The sequence below is a fragment of the Psittacula echo genome (genome assembly GCF_963264785.1).
Source record: "Psittacula echo genome assembly, chromosome: 20".
NCBI classification, from domain to species: domain Eukaryota; kingdom Metazoa; phylum Chordata; class Aves; order Psittaciformes; family Psittacidae; genus Psittacula; species Psittacula echo.
In genome coordinates, this window is record NC_137756.1 from 7,810,882 (window position 1) to 7,835,955 (window position 25,074).

General features: G+C 45.4%; 1 protein-coding gene across 5 annotated transcripts; it reads left to right on the top strand.

The window, feature by feature from the left end:
• Positions 1-4,461: 4,461 nt before the first annotated feature.
• COPS8 (COP9 signalosome subunit 8) lies at positions 4,462-24,476 on the top strand. Of its 5 annotated transcripts, XM_080632078.1 has the most exons (10): positions 4,522-4,614; positions 5,753-5,856; positions 6,809-6,934; positions 7,287-7,357; positions 8,698-8,746; positions 9,711-9,843; positions 10,797-10,904; positions 11,381-11,443; positions 12,595-12,636; positions 13,876-15,194. In XM_080632078.1, the coding sequence occupies exons 3-10, from the start codon at positions 6,932-6,934 to the stop codon at positions 13,953-13,955; spliced, it is 549 nt and encodes a 182-aa protein (XP_080488204.1). In that variant the 5' UTR covers positions 4,522-4,614; positions 5,753-5,856; positions 6,809-6,931; the 3' UTR covers positions 13,956-15,194. The 5 variants fall into 5 exon arrangements, with proteins under 5 accessions (XP_080488203.1, XP_080488202.1, XP_080488204.1 ...); XM_080632079.1 differs by lacking the exon at positions 5,753-5,856 and having other exon boundaries at positions 4,527-4,614; XM_080632080.1 differs by lacking the exon at positions 6,809-6,934 and having other exon boundaries at positions 4,528-4,614.
• The last annotated feature ends 598 nt before the right edge of the window (positions 24,477-25,074 follow it).

A 25,074-nucleotide genomic window follows, 5' to 3' on the forward strand; every position in this document is an offset into this window, starting at 1 on the left:
AGGGACATTAATGGATTTCAAAGCGTGCCTCAAGGGACATGGCAATGCATCTGATCCTGGTAGGATGGGGGTGCAGGAGCATCTCCCTCCCTGGCATGGAAGGCACATCCCACCTCACAGGCAGAGCTGTGCCCCCAGCCAGCCCCAGCATAAGGTGGGAGGCCAAAGGAGGCCATGGGGCCCCGAGGAAGCCCCCAGGCTCACAGTGTGAGCAGCACCCCAGGGATGCCCTGTGCATTCCGTCCTGCTGAGAAGGACGTCAGTTGGAGAGGGGCTGCAGCCTGCAGGGGTGCTCCATCCCTCAAGTGCCCCAGCCAGAACAGGGACTCCCCACTTCATCCCCTAAATGCTCCCTACTGCACCAGGGACATCCTCTCCCCACCAACTCATAGCTCGAACCAAGGACCCCTCTATCCATCTCCCAAACACCCTTTATTAAACCAAGGTCCCTCCACTCCATCCCCAAACATCCCGTGTTTGACCTGGGATCCTCCCACTTGATGCCCCCCAAATGTCCCATGCTGAATGCTTGATACTCAAAAACACTCCACACTGGACTGGGATCCTCTCTCATTATCCCCCCAAATCTGGACCATTTCAGGGATTTCTATGAGGGAGCACCTTGGTGGGAGAAGAAGAGCAAGGGGAAGCAGCACTGCATTGCTCAGAGGTACCCAAGGATTAAACTATGCAGAGACCAAGAACTGCTGGCCCAGAAGCCAGGGAAGGGACCGAAACTTGGCTGAGGATCCTATAGAACAAAGCAAAAACAGGAAAATGCAGAGACATGCCTTGAAATTCATAAAAACAACATTGAGGTTAGACACACACAGAGTCTCTTTCCCCCTTGGCAGGTTACAGGAGGGCAGTCTTTGCCTCCAGACCTGTGGGCAGAGCCATTGCTCACATTAACTCCTAGGGAAAGCAAGAGGAGGTGGATGGAGGTGTTCAGGGTGCAGAGAAAGCTCAGATCAGCTCAGCTGATCCCAAATCCAGCTCAGGGATGGATTTGATCCAGAGCAGCAGCAGAAGGACACAGAGCCCATAGGCGAGGACTGGTGGGTGAATACCTCTCAGCACCTCACACCACAGTAGTCACTTTGCCACGGCTTCTGTGGTCTCCTGCACATCCCACAAGCTCCCCAGGCTCCCTGTTTAAGGGTTTTCCCTTTGATTATAGCACCATGCTGCAGTAAAAGCCTGTATAACTGAGGCCTTGGGCTTGAGTGATGAAATAAGGATGAGGAAGGCAAAAAAAAAGAAGTTCTATCCCAGTGATCTCATTTATGGGAGTTGAAACCAATGCCCCCATCGAAATGGAACAATAAAAACTAATTGTTTGGGGAAAAGAAATGTTAATTTCCCATCAGCCGTTCCCCATTTCCTTTCTGCTGAGCACAGCTCCCATAATCGAGGCATTTGTCCCCTTTGATGGCTGGTGTCAAATGAGCTTTGATGTCATGGAAGGAAATCATGTATTTAGATACAGCCTTTGCTCAGGTCAGGCACAGCCACTATAAATCAGGGGGCTGAGGGGATGGGGAAGGGTGTGGAGTGTTTCAACTTGACCCTTTAACACCGTTTTCTTTACCTTTCACATTAAATTAACTCTCCTATTGTTCCATATCACCACATTACATCTTATTTTCCCCATCGTGATTCTTTTGTTCCCCTGCAAAGCTTTTGAAGCAGATGAGAAAGGGAAGCCTCTTGCAATCATCTTTCCAGAGTGTACCTCCACATCAGAGGCAGCGCATGGAAACAACTGGGAAAATAAAGCCCTGCCACAACATCTCTGCTAATCTTTCTTGGAAATGCCTCTGGAAACAACTGAAGCTCATCAGGACTGGCGAGGAGAGCAGAACTGGAATCCATTTCATCGCTCTATTAAAGCCCATGCAAGGAACAAATGAGTTCCTGAGATTTTCATGCCATCGTCACCAGGAGCTGAATAAAGATCACATTAAGTTTACTTTACACATCTGCAACAGCTGGCAGCCATGCCCTAAAGTGCCTTTCAAGCCAGTGAGCCGAAGGGAAATCAGGATCCTTTCAAGTCAAGGAGCTTTCCCATTAATTTAATGTGGTTGGCTTTGCAAAGGGGGACAGATTTCCCAATGTGCTCAGCTGTTTTCCAAGTTTGGCCTCTTCTTTTGGTGCCTGAATGGAACAGAAGATCCCAACTAACATAAGTGGTCCCATGATTTCCCAGGGTGATAGCTCAGTGGTCTCAGTCACTGTAAAAGGCAGGTTTGGCCTGAATCCATCACTGGTTTAAAGGAACTTTTCATTGGAAGCCGTCCTCCATGTGATAAAGATGGTGCTGACAGGGCAATGCAGGTTCTTTGGGCATCCCTGTCAGACGGCATCTCCTGGCTCACTGCAGAGGCACTGGTTAAAGCCCTCTGTGGCCACCCTCTGCTCCAGGGCCGAGCAAAACCGCATGGCGATGGTGTAGAAATCATTCTTGTTCAAGCCAGGAAGGTGAAAGGCTGAAGGGTTGAGCTCCCAGCCATGATGCTTGGTTTCCTCTGTCCTTATGGGGCAAGGGAGGGGGTCAGAAGGCCCTGCTCAGCCACTCTGGCAGCATCCCCAGCTCCTGCAATCACAGGGTTTGCAGCTCATGTGCAGGAAGGAGACAGTTGGAGAGGGACTTTATACAAGGGCCTGTAGGGACAGGACAAGGGGGAAGGAATGGCTTTAAAGTGAAAGAGGGGGGATTGGGATTCGATTGTTGTCCCAACAGCTTCATGAAATCCTGCAAAAGAAATATCATTATATATATGTTATATAAAATGATATATAATATATATCATTATAATATTATAATATATATAAAATATATATATAAAAACCTAACTGGCCCCAAATGGAGTTTCTCATCTGGAAGGGGCAGTGGGATGTTTGGCGGTGGCCACGGCACCGCTCCCGTTTGTTTCTCTTGCAGACAGTGCCCTCTTGCGGAACCCTCTTGTCTGCTCCATTTTCACTGTTTATTCCCCAAATGAAACGATTGCTCACAGGGAGGAAGAGCACTCACAGCGGCTCAGCACAGCAGCGATGCCAGGGACTGGCTCGTACCTTCCCTCCTGGCACCGGGAAGAATGATAGCAGCGGGATGGAGGAGTGCAGCCCCATGACATCCCACCTTAAGATGAAGCCTTCCCAAATCAATGTGCTCTGTGATGGGCATCAGGATGCTCTGACCCCAATGCTACAGTGCTAAGGAAAGGTCTCTCGCTGGCACCATCACAAGCTGCCACCTGCTTTGTTCTCCCCATTGCCTCCTAAAAAGCATGAGATAATTGGAAAGCAGAGCAAAAGGTTAGGGCAATTCTCTCTTCTGGGCAAATCCCAAAGAGAACACAGGTCATTTTCATTTTTCCATAGCCATGACCTCTCCTGGAGCATGAAGACTCCCTGGCAACAGGGTCAGGCTTTATGCAGCAGGATCGAGGGGCTGAGCATCCCTGTGCTTTCCTGTTTCCAGCCCAAAAGCATGGGCAACTCCTCCAGAGCACCTTGCTGGAGCCAGGTCAGGCTTATGCAGGCAACCCTAATTTAGCATCAAGGTCATGCAGCTCTTGAGCACAGCTTGAGGGAACTCTGTAAAGGGCTGTAGGGGTCCCTGGTTGAATATGAATGATTTGGGGGATGGTCCCTGGGGCGGCCCTGGGGGTGGAAGGTGGTGGGGGAGCACTGGGGTCAGGCTTTGTTCAAGAGATGTGGAACTGCAGTGGAGAGCACATTGGTTATATTGGAAAGCAAGGGTTTGCTGGGAACAAGGCCCCAGGTAGGTTTGCCCTAAGAAAATGGAAGTTTCCTTCTGTGTCTCTGTAATTATAAAGATCTGGTGACAATCCTCCTGCTTTCCAAGGACACAGTCCATGGTGTAAGCATGTTCAAACCCCTCCAAGTCATAAATACATCACCTGATGGGAGATGGAACTGGGGGGTCCTGGTACAGCCCTGTGAGGATGGGAACTGGAGTCACAGGAGGCTCTACCTATAAAATAGGGTGTTATACCCCATGTTGGCATACTATATGCTGTTTTGGCGGGTGCACGACGTTAGAGATATGACGTTATATAGCACATGTAATGTGCAATAAAGGGTGTATGTCATACATCATGTGATACGTGATGTGTGCATGTCATACATCACATGATATGTAATATATATGTATGTCATACATCATGTGGTATGTAATATATACATACAGACACCTTAAAGTGATGTGTTTATCACACACACACAGAGATAACGGGGGGTGAACACGGTACAACCGATCCGCTTGTTATCACACGGGCTCTGACACACGTGCTGACCACAGCCCGCCCAGCCCGGCGCGCCAAAACAGTGACCACGCCCATTTGGCCACGCCCCGGCCGTAAGCCACGCCCCCCGCAGGCCTCCAGGGCCATGGAACGGGGCTAGAGCGGCTGGCGCGCGGAAGTGCGTATTTGGTCGCGTCGGAAGTGACGTAGCGGCGTGGGGGCCTTTTGAGGTGCGGGGGTGCTGGCGGGCGGGAAGATGCCGGTGGCGGTGATGGCGGAGAGCGGCGGTGGCGGCTTCCGGCGGCTGCTGGAGCAGTGCGAGACGCAGGAGCTCGAGGTGCGGGGGGTTCCTGAGGCTATGGGAAGGCCTCGGGGCTCGGTGCCGTTCCAGAGCGGTGGCGGTGGGATCAGGGGCGGCGGTAACGTGGCCCCCGTCAATGAGTTCTGCCTGGAAAACCCGCACTGTAAGAGACATTGAGGCGCTGGAGTGGGGCCAGAGAAGGGCAGCGGAGCTGTTGCAGGGCCTGGAGCACAGTGTGATGGGGAACGGCTGAGGTACCTGGGGGGTTCAGTCTGGAGAAGAGAAGGCTCAGGGGGGACCTGATCGCTCCCTACAAGTGCCTTACAGGAGGATGGAGCCAGGAGGGGCTGGGCTTTGCTCCCAAGGAACAAGGGATGGGACAAGAGGAACCGGCCTCAAGCTACACCAGGGCAGGTTTAGATGGAGCTGAGGAACAATTCCTGCCCCAAAGGGTGCTCAGGCATTGGAACAGGCTGCCCAGGGCAGGGCTGGAGTCACCGTCCCTGCAAGTGTTCACACACCGTGGAGAAGAGGCCTCGGTGCCATGGGTTAGTGGTGGCCTTGGCAGTGCTGGGCAGCTGTTGGACTTGATGAGCTTCAAGGTCTTTTCTAGCCTGGTTGATTCTGTGAAAGTGCTGGTTTGGGAGCATGCCCTGGTGCTGCAAGGAGAGATGTGTGTGGTGCTCTGCCTGTGTGTGTGTTTGAGGTTGGTGGGGGTTTGGTGCAGAAGCCTGCCAAAAAGCATTTGGGAAAATCACAAATTGCAGATAAATGAGAACAGTTTTAGTATAATTACTGGGGTCTTTTTGGAGGCTTTTGTGCAAGAGAGTTCAGCTTGAGGCCGTTTCCCCTTGTCCCATCCCTTGTTCCTTGGAAGCAGAGCCCACCCCTCCTGGCTCCGTTGTCCTGTCAGGCAGTTGTAGGGAGCAGTAAGGTCCCCCCTGAGCCTTCTCTTCTCCAGACTAAACCACCTAGGTCTCTCAGCCATTCCAAGCAGCACCATGTTAATGCTGATAGCGCTTCCTGGGTGATATCCGCAGACCCTTTCTCAGCTTACAGAGCTCCCAGTGCTTTTTGAAATGTGAAAATTGCACATCCTAATGGAGAGGTTTGAAAGAAGGGAAAATTTGGATTCTTCCTCTTTCGTGCACTCTTTATGGATTCTGATTTCCAGGTGTTGGTGCCCTAACAACTGAAGGGAGACAGTGGTTCAAGTATATCATCATTTGCAATAGCAGAACTTTGGTGTTGACAAATCAGAGCTTTGCAGTGGAAAAGGTAATCCTTAGATAGAAGGGGTCCCTACTTACCATGTGTGTGTCATCAAGCTTCAGTTGGAGTTTCAGTACAGAGCCCAGGTGCCTCTCGTGTTCTCAGCATGGTGCTGTAGCTTCTTGATATGCCCTGAGCTTTGTAAAAGAGTGCTATGGAGCTGGAGGGAGATTGTTGTGCTGAAAACATGAGCTACCTGCTGCCTCAAGTGATGGGCACTTGTGCATAGAGAAGCAGAAGAGTGCCCTTGTACCACTGGAGAGAGTTGAGAGTGGCTCCCCTTTCCTGCTGGCAGCTGTTCAGTGCTTGCTTTGAAGGTGTGTGTGTTTTCATCCTTCAGAGGAGCACATGAGTACGGCACTTGCTGCTAAGGTGGCTGTTAAGGAAGTGTGGGTAGAGGGGTACTTAGATGAAATGGTGTTACTCCTATGACCACATACTCCTATGAACACATAACTATGTGTTAACAGTCACTGAATAGCCCCACATGAGGTAATGTTGGTTCTTATACACCACATTTCTATAAATGGAGTTACCTTTGTGTTCCCACTCAGATTAACAAGCTTCAAACAGTGTCTGATACTTGGGTTTGGTCAAGCTGTTTGAACCTGACTTGCAATGGCTTTGTCTGCCTTTTGGCTCTTGTGAGGGGGTTGCAGGGTTCTGTCAGGCTCCGTTCTGAGTGTCAGGGATGGCTCCCAGTTGGCTTTGGGCTTTGCTTCTGCAGCCATGCTCCACGACACAGCTAATCACCTCCTTTTGGCTCAGATGAGCCTATCTATCACACATGTAATTAAATAGCTGCATAATTGGCTTCCTGTGAGTGCTTGCTGCACTATATTTTGATAAATTGCCAAAAACCTAATGGAAATCTCTTCAGCTTTTAAATTATTATAGACTCTCAAAATTTTGTAACTTTATTATAATTCATTTTTCTCTACTTGTTTGGTTTGTGAAGTCTGGCTGGAGTGTGGCAACTGTTAAAGCTTAGTTTAGATTCTCAAGAAGGGCAGTTCAACTGGGCAAAGAAGCTTTACTCTGGTGAAATGCTCTGAATTGAACTGAAGTTCATCTCAAGATAATGGTGAGTGCCTAAAACCAGATGTTTGTAAGGAACTGTAAAGTGAGGTAGTTACCACTTCTATGGTTGTAAACTAGAACATTGGAGTAATGAAAGATGTAGCCTTACTTTTTCATGCAGCAAAACAAAGTCTACTAAGTAAAACTTCTGATGCAAGTTGCCTCTTAATTGTAAGATACAGCTGCACTGATACAACACAGCACCTCTGACAGTTTGTCCAGACCTATTATGGGATGTGGGGAAAAGAAAAGATTGTCTTGGAGTGTTCAGTTTCCATTAAACTTGGCTTCCTGCTGTATTTTGTAAGATGCCACTTTTAAAATATATAACCAACTTCTTTGTACGTGTTTTTTAGGCCCCTGGAGGAATTGCAACCCCCCTTGTTTATGGCCAACTGCTAGCTTTGTACCTGTTGCATAATGACATGTAAGTGGTTTGTCTTAATGTTTCACTTCAGATACTGAACTTGTTGCTATTAGCTTGAGCTGCAGTTGCCAGGATGTTAGAAATTGGTTGTGTGACTAACAAAATGCATGTAGGCAGTGCTGTGAGGTTTTTGGTTTGTTCTTTACATTGTTCACAGAGTTAAGTCTCATTTACCCTTTGTTCTGTCAGGAAAATTACTCTCCTTTGCTCTTGCCCACCCTTTTGAGCTATAGGGAAGCAGGCTGGCTTTAGGATAAAAGATCCTTAAATAGTGAAATTGGGTCCTTGGAAAAGTGTCGAGCACTTCAGCATGTTGATTTGTAGCTTTTCAAGGCTGCATTTGTTTTGAGTAGCATTGCATGCTGCTGCTTGAGTTTCAATTACAGCAGGATAACTCTAAACTGTCCATGGTAAAAATGAGGGATACCGTTGTCTTGAATGAGCTAAATCTGCATGAAGCTGTAATCCTTTGATTCAGTCTGGTGGTATATTACATGGCCCTGTATGAACCTGATTTACTGTGTTTAGGATTTATGGATCAATTGCTGAGTATTTATTCAGGCAGAATAAATGATATTGCTGTGTTTGATCATCAAGCCCAAGTAAGGATTGGTCTGGGGATTTGAAGATTGGAGTGGGGTTTTTTGCCTTGTAGATACATATTCTTTCAGGACAAATTCCCTGAGAATGCTGAAACTGATGTAGGTAACCTTGGTTCACATGGATTTGAAGTTTTAGATTTGTGTTTTTCTCCGTTTTGCATTTTGAATCTTTGTGAGCAGTTTTATTGTGCATAATTGTTGGGTTTTTTCCTTTCCCATTTTAGTTGTATATTCTCTCCCCTTGTAATTTACCTAATCATTATTATCAGTAGTAGTAATATCATTGCACTGTACTTTAAATTGTTCTTATTGCAACTGGTGGGCTTTACATTCTTTTGATTCTGCTCCCAGTCCTGCCTGAGGAGGGGAAGAAGGGGCTCATTCACCAGCTGGGTCTAAACCACAACACACTATGATAAGTCACTGTTTGTACGTGTCTTCATCAAAAATGTAGCTCTTCTAAAAATACAACTGCAAAAGTAACCTCTGTGAAACGCTTCCCAGGGCAGGTGAATGATGAACCTTTTCTGAACTGTGCTGAATGAGGCAGTTAATGAACTATTGTTTTATTATGGTAGTCATATTGTTTGCTTGAGAGTAGCATTGTTGTTCTACTTCACTAGACGCAGAAGGAATATTTTAAAGCACTGAGACTCTTAACAGTGTCTGAACAAACCTTTTGGTGTCTCTTTGTAGCAAACATTTGCTTACTGAGAAGGATTTTTAACTTTGTTTTAGGAATAATGCACGCTATCTTTGGAAAAGAATCCCTCCTGCTATCAAATCTGTAAGTAATTCATAAAATGCCATTTGATACTAAACCAGTTTCATGTAAGTTTGCTAATAGTGACACTTTTCCCTCAGTGATTGTGTTTGGGAAGTAGCCTTGGGCTTAGTTCTGTGCTATAAACTGCTTGCCCAGCAGATGGCATATTGGTATTCAGATTTCCTTGTTGCTCATCTGTTGCCTCTTTTACTTCACAATCAATCTGGTGCAATAGAATTCAGTAAGTCTGTAGAGTTTTTAGTAGAAAGCTTTATGCTGAAGTGTAGTCAGCTGGAGGAAAGCAATTGATCTGGCTCTGGGATGGGGCCATGTTCCACATGAGGGTGCAGGATACCTTGTGCAGCAAAAAGTGACCTGAGGCAAGATGCATCTTCAAATTGATTAACTTTCTGAAGGCACTTGTTTTGCACTGTATTTGGATCAAAGATACATTTTTAGATTCAGCTAAATAGAATAAAACTTAAAGCCAGTGATGGGAGAGCAGTTGTAGTGACTGTGTCACTGTATTAAACATGACCTGTTGTCGAGATTGCAAGACTTTGCAAGCTGAAAATTGCCTGCACTGTGCAAACAGCCTGTGCACCTTAGAAAGCCTCTACTGAAGAGGCAAGCATCTCTCTAAACAGAAAATAAGCTGTGCCTGTCTTTTTTACAATTCCAGTCAATATCCTGAGGGCAGATTTCTCTCCATGATTGTTTTAGCTGGTCATGTTAGCCTGGGTTGGTATAACTGATGTGAGCAGACTTTGCTTATGTGGGTGATAACGTAATGGCAGAGGATGGATCAGGGAGCTTGCAGCAGTGATACATGCTAGAACAAGATTTCCCTGTTTGTCTTTGAGTTGTGATATTCTCTTGCAGTGGGGAAAGGAAATGGAAATCTGCTTGTACAGTATGGTCACTGTAGAGAATGCACAGCTCTGGGTTAACTTTTTGTTGGGTTTGGTTATTTTTGTCACAACAGGCAAATGCTGAGCTTGGTGCAGTTTGGTCAGTGGGACAAAGAATCTGGCAGAGAGACTTCCCAGGAATCTATACAACAATCAGTGCACATCAGTGGTCCGAGACTATCCAACCAATCATGGAAGCACTTAGAGGTACAAATTGAGCTTCTGAAGGTAGCATGGAACTACTTCTACGTTGCCTTAAATTATTTCTGTGTGCTCAAACACAGACCAGTAGATAAATGACTACTTATTAAAAATCGCAAGTGGTGAGGAAGATTGTTGCCAGGTTGTTGTAGGTTTTACTTACTAGGACTTTAGGTACCAGGTGTGAATAAAAATTTCATTGCAATAACTTGTTTGTACAAGTTGTATTATTTTTATTAGGGCTGTGTATGTGATTGTTGTATTGGAATTTCATATACTATCTTCTGTAATAGCAAAACAGACCACCAGTTATCCAGTTTGATCAGACTTCTACCTAGTGATCTAGGGAACGTGGTTTGGTATCTGAGAACCTTGTGACACTTACATAAAGGTTCTTCTTTTAAATGTCTGTTTAGACGAATGTTTTATAAACTGTGTAAGATGCAAAGTCCTGCTACTAGAGGGCAGACCAGAATTCTAAGTCCTTCTAAGGTACTTTGCAGTAACATTCTCTGTAACTTCAGAAACTGGGATTTTCTTAGACGCCTTGGTGTCAAAGCAGATGTAGCCAAAAAGGCATTCATAGTTTAACTCATTGTTGGGTTTTTTTTTTTCTTATTTTTCTTTTTTTTTCCTGTTTCTAAATATTTCACACACAAGCTCATTGCAAATTGAGACTGCCATTAGAAGCAGAGTTAACTAAATTGGTTTACATACTGGTGGTAGTACCCGAGATGCTGTAAACTGCATTTGGAGTTGAATGGGGTCACTGAGAGCTTTTTTTCCTGGCATAGAGCAAGCTGTTATCTCTGGCTGTGGTACTTCAGTGAATAGTGGGAAGGGAGGGGGAACTTCTCAAGTGCTGGCTTTAAGGGTGGTAGTGTTAGAATTGGAATAAAAGTGTCAGGTTTTTCTAGCTGTGGATATCAGTCTGTCTTACAGTGTTTCTCTTTCCTTAGATGCAACTAGGAAACGAGCCTTTGGACTGGTTTCTCAGGCATATACCTCAATAGTTGCAGATGATTTTGCAGCTTTTGTCGGGCTTCCTGTAGAAGAAGCTGTGAAAGGTACTTCGCATTTATTCACTGAACAGTGTTTCTACAGATGATTGAGATCAGAGAGCTGCAAGTGATGGGAAATAAACATTTGTACAAATTGAGCGCCTTGTAAAAAGAAGTGATGGGATGGGGCAGTGAATAGAGAAAAATGTCTTGGGTTTGGGTGTTCTGTTTGGGGGGGTCTTGCTACTAGTTACCATTGGTTATCTTCCTTTATGTATATGGAAGTGTTAAAGCAATTCTGTGGTGAGAGAAGAGTGAAGGTAGTGGATTAAGCTAATTCCATGTGTTACTAGTTTTGTGATGTTACTTGTTGAACTACATGTCTAAATATAAGCATTTTCGTAAGTAGTATGTCTTGGAGTTACAGCATGTAGGCAGTGAACTGAGATACTTTTATACTGGTCTTAATGTGCATCTTTGTTTTACATTTGTAGCAATTTTACAGGCCATTTGTTGTTACTAATGTAAAAATGCCTTTTCAGGTGTATTAGAACAGGGCTGGCAAGCAGACTTTTCAACTCGTATGGTAATGCCTAAAAAGCCAGGTAGGTGGAGCTGGTACTTCATTGTACCTTGAGTTTAGCATTTTCTAGTAATTAGATGTTTTTAATTAAAAATATGCATAATATTTTCTTAGATTCTTTTATAGGGGCTTATGCTGCTTACATGGAATGCTTATAGATATAGGAAGTACAAAGTAGTGGACTTGATTTGGGGTTACAGGTAGTGTAGATTAAACTACATCTTCAAACTGTTTTAAACAAAAGCAGACAGGATAGGCTATAATTTCTTCTGCTTCTCCTCTGCTGCAGTGGAACATAAGTTGGATGACCTAAAGGGAGATGGCTTAATCTAATAAAGATGAGTAAAACTTATACCAGTTTGAACCTAGGAGTTTTTCAGGAGAAGCAGAACTTCTTTGGGCAGGGGTCTCGTGGATCTTTGTGCTCTGAGGAACTCCAGTCCTTGGTGTAATTTGCTTTTTAAACTTTGTACTACTGGATCTTTTCCCCATGGACATTGTGGTATTGATAACAGTGTCTGTTCCTGCAAAGCCCAGCCTGCAGAAATGCTTGTTTCTTTTGGTTTGGGTTTCTTTTTTTTCTGCTAAAGCTGTCTCTATGGCTGGCTGTGGCAAAGATAAAATTAAGCTATGAAAGCAGAATAAATGACTGCTCTGAAACTGCACAGCTCTGGAATAAGAAGCTACATTACAGCATATCCAAAAGGGCAACATCGGTTAGGCTAAGAAAATACATTGTTTGTATGGGCAGAGTTTTTAGGAGTTTAGAGCCCAGAAGATCACAATAAACATGTGCCAGGGAAGGTATTGAAATTTATCCCTAGGGGCATACCTACCAGAGCCCTGAGCTTTTGTATGTGATCAGGTTTTGTATGAACTGGTTGCAGCATATGTGGTGTTGGCAAGTACTGGGAACTTGTTACATGTGGTTCTTTCCCAAAAGTGAGTGCAAGAACTACTGTTGAGGCAAAGAAAGAGGCAGGAGATTGTCATCTATTTGGAAGCTGCATGTCTAACTAGCTAAGCCTTGACTCTTCTGCTTTTTAGTTGTGAAGTAAAATACGATAAACGAATGGGCTTCATTTTAATTACCTTTTTATCCAGTTTTGGCTTGCTCTATTAGAACTGTTTAAAGTTGGTCCACTGAGCTCACTTCTGTGTGTTTCTCTTTAGGTGTGCTGGAAGCTTCCTTTAACAGATTTATTCCTTCATCGGGTATGTTCTGTTTAATGATCTATGTGCATATATCTGAACTTGCATGGTGAATATAAATACAATTTTACCAGCACCACAAAATGGGAATTGGGTCCTGGATAAGTGAATGTTGTCATTTCTCCCTGAAAAAAACCCACCCCGTCAGGTGCTACATGAACATGTTTCTCCTTCTGTCTTCTCTTTCCCTCACACTTTAAGGAGTGCCTGAGATTCTCACTTCCAGTTGAAGTGGGAGCTTAAGTAGGGAGCAGATTCCAAAGCAGGAGTAGACAGCCCCTATAAGACAAAACCTTCGACATAAAGGCAATTGCTTCACAAAGCTCATTGCTCTTGCATGATGTGGGACTTCCGTAGAAGGTATCTTGTGGTTTTCTTGAGTGCTCAACAAAAGATTGAGGTGTGTAGTATGTTATGTCATGCTGATTCTCAAAACCCTGTGGTCTCTCTTTCACAGAATAGTGACAGCAGATCTAAATTGGCGGCTTGCTGTGCCTAATAGTGACCAAAAGTGTCTTAAATTTACAGGCTTAATGCCAAAGCAATTTCAAGAGCTGGGTTCTTGCTTTTTAAAAGCATTCTGCTTGTCAGCCTTCTCTGTCACGTCCTGGCAGCCCTAAGCAGTATGTCCACTTATGTACATCCTGAATCCTAGTCTGTTAGCTCTTCAGGAAGAGTAAATACAACTTCTGTGTTTAAATTTCTCATTTTTAATCATCTCCCTGGAATTAGTCACTTGTCTTCCAACCTCTTGTTAAACTCTAATCTCAGGTGTGCTAGCATCTGTATAATGATCTGCATGTGCACTCTATTCTCCTGCATCCCATTCAGTACTTTGCTGTGTTTTGTTAGTAAGGTAGCCCAGTAGATTTATTTGGTATCTTCAGTATGGCAACTTGTAAGGAAAGGAGCAGCTGAAGACCTTCAGGAGCTGTTGTTGTCAAGTGGAAGGACTGTCAGTCTTCATTGTTCAGACTCCAGTATATGCAACAAACTGCTTGGTGGAACTTGTGTTTTTGCCTCTTAGCTGTTAGTAACTCGTGCACTACTTAAGGTTACAGATAACTGTAAAGTTGTGTCAGCTAAAGCTGCATAGGCAGGAAATGCAGTTAAGATATGTCCCCATGAGACTCTTTAACAGTCTGATGCATTTAATGTCTTCCTTGCTGTTGTAATGGCTGGTATTGCAGATGGATTTGTTTTCTTAATTTTATTAATGATGCCTTTATTTTATCTTTGTAGAATCTGCTCCAGTTCCACCAATTCCGAATGAACAGCAGTTGGCCAGATTGACTGACTATGTGGCTTTCCTTGAAAACTGATTATCCTGCTTCTATATCCAGACGAGTTTGGGAATCCTGTGTACTGACAGTTCTAGGAATCTAAGATTTATTTTGTATCTGTTAAATGTTGCAGCGGTCCCTACTCAAACGTGTGAAGTATACAGTGGGTGTTAGCACAATTAGTGTGTTGCCAAAGCCAAGCTAGCAATTGAAACAATCCTTTAACTCCTGTCATATTTATTCAGTAGGTATACAGCAGTATTACATAGGTTTTTTTAATTGACTCATAGCAGAGAGAGGCATAACTGTTTTTCGGGTATACTGGAAATGGAGAAGGAAAAGAGCAAGTTAGTGGTGTTGAGGACTTTATGCTAGTAGGTTATGTGCTTCTATGGTGAGGACTGCAGTGCATACACAGATCAATTGCATGTTGAACCAAAGTGGTGGATTGCCCTACCCCTGTCTGCAGAGAGAAAATATGTTGGTGAAACAGGAACTTAAAGAAGAAAACAATTTATAGGAATTTCTTTGCATGTGAATTTGTGGCATCTTTCTAATTGATCTATCTTCTCTTGGTCTTCCTGGATTGTTAAATCTTCCTGTTTTGAGGTGTGGAATTTCACATTGGGCATATTTTTACAGCAGAATAATTGGAGTCATTTAAGAAAAGCAAATCTTGACTTGGAGGAAGAATTTTTACTTTTGGAAGGTGTTATTAGTGATGTAAGACACCAGCTACTCTGCTGGGTAATCATACACCTGCTTGAAGCCTGTCATGTCTTGGTCTGGGCCGGGATCTACAAAACCCAACAACTCTTACCCATCTTTAACCTTTCTGGATTACCTCTGCAGTTAGTTATTGGAGAGGAATTCAAACATTAGAGTAGGTGTCCCCAAGTAGAGACCAATTGGGATGGGGGTGACGTGTTACACTGCAATGTCAGTTTGAGGAATACAGTTTCTATATCGGAGCACTGCTGTGTTTAACTCTTGAGTTGAGAGTGGGTTTTGGAAGCAGAAAGCTGACTTGTATTTCCAGGCTTCTTATTTGTATTATGCTGGTAAATAGGCTATGGGGAAAATAGTGGTGCTTTAAAGAGCAGTGCGTGCCTCCCTTTGCTTCTTCCCCCTCTCCAACATCATACTCAGTGGTTTCATTGAAGATGGCAAGTGTGCTGTGCGTTGTGATTGTTCTTTCCAGTGTGCACTACCTACTGTACATTCTCTGGGGATGTGTTAGCAGGGAGGAATTGTAACCTGTGCACTGCTGCTTTGAGAGCTCCCTTTATATGTAAACACTTACTCAAATTGATTATTTATTTGAAACCCACCTAAGACTTGGATTTCTAAATTCAGTGATATTAAAGAAAATGTTTACACTGACCTCGTGTACTTCATTGTTTAATTTTTCCTTAGAGAACGCTTGGTCTGGTTTGGCTCTTTTTAAAATTAATTCTTTTGGGTCTAATCTGAATTAGGTTAGTTAAAGATTGGTGCAATACGCTATGCCTTGTCATGGTTTAAGCCAAGATGGTAATGCAGAACCATGTAGCTGTTCACTCCCCCCCTCATTGCCTCACGCTCCTGGATGGACAGGGAGAAAAATGGAAAGAATGTAACTCCCGTGGGTTAAGAACAGTCCAGTAACTAAGGTATAACACAAAACCACTACTGCTACCACCAATAATAATGATAAGAGAAAAAACAAGGGAAGAGAATACAAATGCTCATCACCCTCTGAATGATACCCAGCCTGATGCGAGCAGCGATCTGCGCCTCCTAGGTGACTCCCCCTAGTTTCTATCCAGGGCATGATGTGCTGTGGTATGGAATACCCCTTTGGCTAGTTAGAGTCAGGTGTCCTGGCTCTTCTTTCTCTCAGCTTCCTGTGCCCCTCCTCACTGCAGGGCATGAGACTGAAAAGTCCTTGACTGGAGTGAACATAGCAACAACTAAAACATCAGTGTTATTCTCAGGCTAAAGATGAAAACATAGCACTGCACCAGCTACTAAGAAGGAGGGAAAATAACTGCTACAGCTGAATCCAGGACAGATGGCCTCCTCCAGCCAGAAAATTGACTACCTGCTACTTATTCTTAGTAAGTCCTTTCCCCTTTAGTCTACTAGTTTGTGTTGGTTTGGACAAATCTGTTGTGTATCAAGTACAACACTTAATCCACATTCTGATTCATTGTAGGAAAAAATGAGTAGATTTGAACCTGCCTCCAAAACCAAACCACATTTCCTCAGATCCTCTGTGATTTTGGTATTTCTTTTAGTAACCAAAATGCTGCGCAGTTCCCCTGTATAGACACTCACCTTGGGGTTTTTAGGTTTTAAATGGGCAGGTGAGGAGCAAGCTGAGTTTAAGGTTTGGTGAAGGAGCTAAAGGTGGTAAATGTTGGAGAAGTAGGGGTTTTACAGCCAAATGGAATGTTGTGCTTCGTATCAGGGAAAGGTCAATGATACAGCTAGTGCAAATGGCTTTGAGGGATGTTTTTGATAGCAGTCATGAGACATTTAATGGACTTGTTTGGCATGTATTGAGTTAATAAAGTAAAATATTTAATTTCCCATCATGTTCTTAGAAGTAGTGAACGATTTTATCCTGCAGCAGGCTATGAGATTGGTCAAAGGTGGATAGAAGGGGATAAACTGGGTATGGAGGCAGAAGAGTAGAATATGCTTCCCTGCTAAAGATCCTGATGGCAGTCATCCATAGGCTTTGATAACAGTCTAGGAGATTTTCCAGGGTGTGATTAGAGCTGTCAGGAACACAGTTAAGAAAATGAAAGCGGAATGCCCATGTAGAAAAACAGACCAAGGGGCACTGCAGGGGAACGGTACTGGTGTTGCTGGAATGCATTTTTATAGGTCCTGCTGCAGATACCTTTTTTGGATAATATTCTTGTTCTAGTCATATGGATTCATTCTGAAAGCAAACTGAGGTTTTTGTGAATTGGTTATCTATAAAGTATGTGCAGAAACTGGCCAGTCCAGTTTATGAGCATTTGAGAAACACCTTTTAAGGGTGAAAAGAGCATCAGCTCAGTCTGATTCCTCTGGTGGCCTGAGTTGATTCAGGTGACTGGCACAGTGGTAGCAGGCACAACATGCAAACCACTGTGAATCTCTTCAGCTTCTTTTCTGTCACCATCAATGTCTTGCAGGGCTTTTAAAATGAATGACACAGTTTGATGATTCTAGGATAAGTGATAGAACAAACAGTGCTGAATCATGACTAGCATCTTACTTTGTATTATAACAGCCCATCAAAGCTGAGATTGGTGTAAAAGCTTGTGATGAGAATCCACCTGAGGTGACAGGACATGTAAATCAGTGACTGCAATGTAAGTGAGCGGCCTGTGATTCACAAGGTAGGTCACACCCTGGTAGGTGTTTAAATCTGACAGATGTGTGAGGTATCAGATGTGTTTTATTGCTTTGTCTCTTTATGTGGACTGTAGCCTGTCTGAGGTAGAACGCACCAGCTCTGACAGCAGGCCTGAGCTTTTCAAATGCAGGATGGGAAGAAGATGCCTTGTGCTTTCCTATGCTGATTGCGACCTGGTTTTAGACTGAGGTTAGGAATAAAAAAGTGGGACTTAATACCATCCTCAGTGAAAGTCTCACTGCATAACTGAATCCTACAGCAAACAAAGGGAAAGGTGTTTAGTTCAGACATTTTACTGTAGTTCCAACTCACATGTTGTGTTTTTAGCCTGTCAGTACAGCGCAGCTGATGCAAGGTAAATGGTGTATTCAGCCTACCCTGCCCTGAAAAGAGCTGATATTTGGAAATAACTTATCCCTTTGGTATTTGTTTTTACAAATTGGTTACCTGCATAGATATCACCTGCTCCCAGGTATTTAATGCTTAGTGCTGTTTCTGTGCTCAGTCACAAGGGCCAATGGGTTCAGCCTTGATCTAATGCATCAGATGCGCTTGATCTTTTGGAGTTTGGCTCTTGGGACTGACTTGACTTAAATCTTTTGGAGCTGCTTATGTATTTGCTCTTCCGGGCTGGCATGTGCTAAACTTACGGGGTGTGGCAACCACTGGAGATAAGAGTGTCCTCCTGTTGGGAGGAAGAGCACCTGCTTGTGACTAACAGCCCACACCAAGTAGGATGGGCAGATGGGATCAAGTATAACAGTGTAAAAATACTGAGTGTGTATTGGGGTGGAACTTGCTGTGAGATCTTTGGGTTTGGAAATGCTGTACTGCATTTTTATTACTATGACACTACAGCTGTATCCTTCTCAAGATCAGAAGGGTAAATAGTTGGAACAGGCAATAAAAGAGGAAGATTTTAGGTACCACATGTAGATAGACCCCAAAGCTTGACTGGGGTGAGATACAGAGAGAATTTGAATGCAGTGGTAGTCATTGCCTAAAACCAGGTAGTGGGGGACAAGAGAAAACTTGAACTATTTTTCCATGCTGCTTGGGACAGCTGGAGCACTACTCTGGGTGTCACAGTATGATTGGGTTTTACGTGTGGTTGGAGAGAAAAGGCCAAATAAATTGTCTATTTTAGGGAAGGGATCAATTAAAAACAATCAAGTGGTTAGTTTAAAACCCCCCAGAAACTGTGAAAGAACCAAAGCAGTATGCTGCAATGCCTCAGTACAACCCAGAGGCTTCGCAGCCTGGGTGAAGCATGCCGCACTACAAGTACAAGCTTAACACCCCTGTAGTGGCTCCATGCAAGAGCTGAGGAGGTGTGTTGGCACCGTTTTTGGCACTTTAAGTAGAAAGCTTGTGCAAACAAGGAGATTGGAAAAGCCTGTGAAATATTGGAGATCCAGGTAATGAAAAGAGCAAAACTAGAACCAAGCAATACTTTCAAAGAGTGCTCAAACTGATGAGTCATAGTTGCTTGAATGTATTGCAGGTGGGATGTCAGGAAGACAATTGGGAGGAATTGTCCTTGACAACCAGGAAAATGGCAGACACACAATGATCTTTGCATCAGGCTTTGCTGCTGCAGACACTGGGCAGATTGCCGCCTTAGCATGCTTTTTTCAATGAGCAAGCACCTTGTGCTCAGTATAGAAACTGGGGGGAGTTACCTGGAGGGTCCTTGATTCACGCTGCATCTTCATTGATAGGGAAAGGCGCAAAGATGGAAATACCCATTTAGAAACTAGCCAAGGAATTCACTGTTTATTTCCTCTGTTCTAAACTTGCAGTTAGTTTGGAAATGAGACTGTTCACTGTAGCTTTGAGATGCTTAAAGATCTGGAGACTGAAATTCTCTCTCCATAAAATGAGTGAGGTCTGCAGCAGCAGCAGGGTACCTGGGATCAATTTACGGTAAATACATGGGAAACATTAGACTGTTTTATGCAAGTAAGATAGCAGGGAAATGCTAAGACAACAAAATTTATCAGAGTCCTGAAAGAACTCTGAGATTAAACTAGAAAGCTGTAGGCAAATGGTGTTCAACTTTCCATTGCAGATAGGGTGCAGGAGGCCTGGGCAGTTGGCACTGTAACTCTTTTACATAGAGGTCTCTAAGGAGAGCCTGAGAACAAGAAGCTGTTGGACACCTTGCTAAGATAAAACATTAGTGGTAAAGATGATGGACCCCTGCACATGGAGATAAAACAGTCTGGCTGGCAAGAGCCACAGTGGCTTCTGGAAAAAGAAGAAATAATTGTGCCTTGGCTGCAACTCTACCGTGTCTCTGCAGGCATGCAGATAAAGGGAATGTAGCGAATATAATAGATGTTGTGGTGCCCCACACCAAACAGTAAGGAAATAGTATTACTGCAGGAAGAGGAAAGCTGTTTTAAGGCTTGGAAGCTGGTTAATGGGTAGAAAGCAAAGGGTAGGGCTTACTGGCTACTACTGCAGTAAAGATGAACCAGCTTTGGGGGCCCCAGGAGTAAATGCATTCACTGTTTTAATTGACCAATGCATTCAATATTTGTATTGGCATCCCGGTGGAGGGAAAGCACAACAATCTTCCAGTGTGGTGTTGTAAGAAGCTCTTTCAGGTACTCACTGCAGAACTGATGGCAAAGCAAACTGGGCAGAATCTCCCAAAACTGACTGGTTGGACAAGGAAGTAGCAGGTGAGTTTTGGCTAAAGGCAGGTCACTGCATCTGGGGGAGAAATAACCTACAGGTGTGTTTGTGATGCTGAACTTGAAACTGGCATTTACAGCTCAAAGGAGATTGGAGAGTCTTTGCCAATAGCTGTCTAAAATCATTGTCAATGTGCGAGAGTGAAAAAAGCCAAGAGTGCTGTGCATCATGGAGGAGGGTGCTGACACAGAGTTGTTTTCTTGTTATAGAAAACTTTGGTGCACTTACATGACAATTTGCATGAGTATTACGGTTCTGCCTTCCATCTGTCACGAGTGAGAGTGGAGTTAGAGAAGGTGCAGACAAGGACCTGAAAAATTATGAAAGGGACAGAGCAGCTGCCTTTTAGGTAGAGAATGAAAGTGCTGTGACTGGGACCCTCCAGTTCAGAGAGAAGGTTCAGGGGAGGTATGTCTGAGGCTTATGGAACTATGAAGGCAGAGGATAGGAGAATGCACAGCTTATGTGGTAAGTCCCAAAATTCTAGAGGCAGCGAACACTTGGACATTGGTTTGAAGCAGATCAAGGGGCACACTTCTGTGTAGCTTCTGAACTTGTTACTGCAGGGGTAGGCAGTACACTTACTTTCTGTTAGATCTGTCTATTCTATGATAGAATCATAGAATGATTCAGGTTGGAAGGGACCTTAAAGATCATCCAGTGCCAGCTAACCCTAGCTGACCTTAAAGGCCATCTGGGTCCTAAGCAGAATGGGGATGATGTTCTAATTTTTAGGCAAAAAGCATCATCTTTGCTATATGTCTAACAGAGGATGAAGAGCTTAGTTGAGACCATTTGGACCCAAAGGACACAACTGCTTCCCAATTTTCATGAATCGTCTTAGCTCAGCATTTTAGCTCACACAGCCCTCCCATGTTCATAGCCCTGTAACATCTGGTGAGTGAAGCTCAGGATTTGTAAATGCTCCTATGATGTTCTGAAGAGCAGATTCTTTCGTGGTTAAACACCAGAAAAATGTCTAATTATGAGTGAAGATCCTACATCTGTGAAAGGTTTGGATCTATGCTGGAGGCCTTGTCTTAGTTTAAATATCTATCCCAGTCTCATTGCTGCAGACTCGAAGTACAGACAGTGTGAGAACCTTTTGAATCCTCCTTTAGATAACAGGAGAGGAAAACATAGGTCAAAGGGAACTGCTCAGATACTGTCCAAAGGTTTGGAGTGTCTCTGTTCACTGGGAAAAAACTCTATGACTGCAGGAAAGTGTTTAACCTTCTAACACACCAGTTCTTGTGTTGTGTGCTAGGGCTGACCAGTTACGTCTTTCTCTGGCTTTTCCCTACTCCTCATTCTTTATCATAGGTCTCTTTGAAATGGGCCATCTTATATGTACCATGTCTAGCACAGTGTCGTGAACTCTGATTTTCTCCCCTTCCCCCCCCCCCGCCTTGCTGCTCAGTGCCTCACCAGACCATGTGTTGTGTGTCCAGTTGTGAATTGATTTTGCAATAGTTGATTTCCAAGGGACAGCCTTAAATGCTGATCATTGAGGGAGGGTAAGCCAGACTCATTCTTGCATGCTCCTTGGCTGCCTGTCAGGTCTCTGCTGCTTTAAAGGTTTAGCAGAGCACAGCTGAGCTGTTGATTGGTTGTAATAAGATTTCTTTGGATGCTGGAGGTGAGCACACCTTTGGGAACAGAAAAGAGCTTTACTTTTATAATGTACAAAGGCTGGCTTGGAGATTGCATGTAGGAATGACCTGAGGGCTGGGGAGATGACACAGAACTTCATAACTGAGCTGTCAGCAGCTGATGGTCTGAGGTTGCCTGAAGTGGGGTGAAGTGGGGAGGTCTTTTTGTGCTCTTTCAGTACTTTGAGGGGAAACTTCTCATTCAACAAGACCAGGGTTTGTATGACTGCCTTTAGGTATGTGCCAGAAGAGCTGCTGAGACCACCAGCAGTGCTAGAATTGAGTGTAGCTTTAAGGACTTCATTGGAGAATAAATCTTGACAAGTTACTAACATGGATAAGTCTGGTGGCAGGTGGTTTTGATCTGTCTTTCAGTTCAGGTGTGTCTGGCTATGTAGAGAGGGAAAGATGCTTTCACCTGATGTGATTACTGAATGGTTTAATTTTCCCCCAAATTTAGACACAGTGATGTTTATCTACCTTGAAACACATGCATTGTCACTGGAGCATCTCCTACCCAGCATCCCAGCCCCAACTTGGGGTTCAAAAACCACTGAAATGAGCCAGGGAAGAGGAGGGTGACAGTAAACATACCTTGCTGCTGTGAGCACTTGAGCAGTCTGTGGGAAGTCTGGCCTGGGAGAGGAGATGTGCTTTCCTGTTCTCTGGAAGGTGAGAGGCCTGGGCTGAAGTTTGATTCAGTTGAAGGCAGCATCTGGTTTTGCACAGCTTTGATTGGGCCCAGAAAAGGGTATCTATGATTTTTCTTTCTCTGTGTGCAGGATCAATTCTCAGCTGCGGAAGAAGCAGGGAGAGCCCTATGTTATTGGCCAGTCACATACCTCTGGAGCAGAGGGAGGATTAATGTCCTTGCAATATACTTGACTTCAGTTTGGGGTGCTTTTGGAACATGCTGTGAACTTCCATCCCTGGAGAGCTTTACCCTCAGTAAAATTTGGGGGGGAGGGGGTCCTAGATGTGGAGGGTCTGGAACCCGCCGGGGGGTCGGGTAGCCGCCGAGAGGCTAGAAACCCCGCCGGCTATGGACGGGAACCCGTCGATGGGCGGGGAGGAATGCTGGGAGAGGATACCCCCAAAAACTCGGCGCAGCGGGAGGGGGCGCGGCGTAGTGCCGGGCGCAGCTCGCTGCTGCCATCCTGTGTCCAGAGTTCGGTACTGCAGCCCGGAGCCGTGGCGCTCCTTTTGTCCCCGCTAGTGTCACCGGCAGTGACCGGTGTTCCGTGGTGGCTGCTGGCTCCCGGTGAGCAGTGGCCGCCGCCGCTCCACGTTCAGGTGCAGGCGGGCGCGGGGAGTGCTCGTGGCCGCAGCCCGGTGTTCGCGCACCGGCTCCGGTCCCTCCGCGAGTCGTTCCGGTGTCGCATGCGCAGCGCCCGGGGGCAGCATGGCGGCGGGCAGGGTCCGGGTCCCGGCAGCGGCGGCACCAGGTGAGATCCGAGCCCACCGGGGATCCCGGGTTATCGGGGAGCCGATCCCGCCCGTCCGTCCCTTGGGCGGGCGCAGAGGGGCGTCTCCTGCCCGCTGGCCGCTCGGCGCGGGAAGCCTCACAGCGCCCGGTGCGGCAGGGTTGCGGTCTGCCGGATGAGCCGGGTCAGGAGCCCCCAGTACGCTTGGTTCTGCCTTAATCTCCCTCGACGAATGTCAGGCGCCTCGGGGGCTCCTGGCCCGGCATCCTGCGCCCTGCCACTGTGCTTGTCTCTCCCCCTTTGCCCTGGTTTCAGCTGCAGCAGAGTTAATTCTCTTCCTAGGATCTGATGCAGCGCAGAGTTTCGCCTTTCCTCTGAGACTAACGCTGGTAACGCACCAATGTTTCAGTGGTTGGTCGGTCCCGCTTACCCCGATCAAGGCCTTTTCGGTCCCCCGTGCTCTGCCGGTGAGGAGGGGCACAAGAAGCCGGGAGGGAGCAGAGGCAGGACACCGGACCTGAGATAGCCAAAGGCGTATTCCATACATACTACAGCACGTCGTGCTCGGTATAGAAACTGGGGGGAGTTACGCGGCGGGTCCTTAATGCAGGCTGCATCTTGATTGGTAGGGAAAGGGGTGCAGATGGAAATACCCGTTTAGAAAGTAGCCAAGGAATTTCCTGTTTATTTCCTCTGATCTAAACTTGCAGTTAGTTTGGAAATGAGACTGTTCACTGTAGCTTTAAGATGCTGAAAGGTCTGGAGACTGAAATTCTCCCTCCATGAAATGAATGAGGTCTGAAGCAGCAGCAGCAGGGCTCATTGCCCTCCTTTTGTTCTGCCAATAGACCTTGCTGTGTTGTGCCCTAGGGGAGCCCAGCTCATCACAGCCTTTGTTGAGACTGTCAGCGAGGATTTCAGTTGCTGCTGCTGCTGCTCTCCTGGTTTCCCCCGGTTTGGACACCTGCCTTGCTCCAGTGAAGTCATCAGGTTTCTTCATAAATGCTTCGTATTCTAGATGCAGAGACAGCGTTGTGAGGGAGCCGATCCAGATCTCGATCTGTGTTGCAAGGTGCTTGCAGCAGGAGATGCATCGAGATAACAGACTGGGAGGCTTTAGGGTTTCTCTGTTTATGCTGAATGATTTCAAATCTCGACCTGTGGAGTCGCGTCCTGCACTGAGTGACTCTTAGTTCCTGTTGTAGCTCAAGCACAGGCACTCTCTAATGGCTGCAGTTGCTGTGACTGCTGGTTTTCGTACGTACAAGTTTTTGCAGGACATTGTCTCTTCTGTGAAACACTTGTGTGGGATTTCCGCATTAAAAAAATAACTAACTGTTCTGTTTTCCCCTTTGCTTGCCTGTGATGACCAGGGTGAAGAAGAAGAAAACCTGGCAGAGATGGATAAAGAAGAGAAAGGGGAAGAAGCAAGCCCAAACAGCAGTGCAGAAGATGCCAGTGAAGAGCAGGCAAAAGAGAAGCAGCGGTCTCCAGGTCAGGCAGGAACTGCCCCTCCCAGAGCAGAGTCCCAGAAGAGGAGAAGTTGGAGACTCAGATGAGCATCACGCTGGGGGTTGGTCTTGGATTTTGGTGTCTGAGAAGCTGAATGGTGAAAAACAGTCGCTAGGTTCAGGCAGGCCTCGGTCAGACACAGCAGCGAAGCAGCTATTTGTTGAACGTTTGTGCAAAAACGGGTGTCCTGCCAAGTAGGCACACACAGCAAAGGCAGAACTTGGATTTATAGTTCCTATCCCATCCACAAACTCGCTCCCTTGGTTCTCCATTGGTTAGGGACTCCAAGGTTTACAGCCTATCCAATGCTTATAATCTACATGCCAACTGTCCTGCCTCTGTTTACCCCTCCCCTTACTCAATTCCATACACCCCTTCCTCTTTTTTCTTCCTTTATGTCCTTTCAGGGTTCGATTTCAGAACACTCTGGCAGACACGTGGTACCCCAACTTACTGTTTAACTACAGCAGCAG

Bases quoted from the DNA above. Each gene is read 5' to 3' on its own strand.
- COPS8 (XM_080632076.1), top strand. From the start codon at position 4,534: ATGCCGGTGGCGGTGATGGCGGAGAGCGGCGGTGGCGGCTTCCGGCGG. The intron at 4,615-7,286 runs GTGCGGGGGGTT...CGTGTTTTTTAG, and splicing joins GCGAGACGCAGGAGCTCGAG to GCCCCTGGAGGAATTGCAAC. The intron at 10,905-11,380 runs GTACTTCGCATT...ATGCCTTTTCAG, and splicing joins TGTAGAAGAAGCTGTGAAAG to GTGTATTAGAACAGGGCTGG.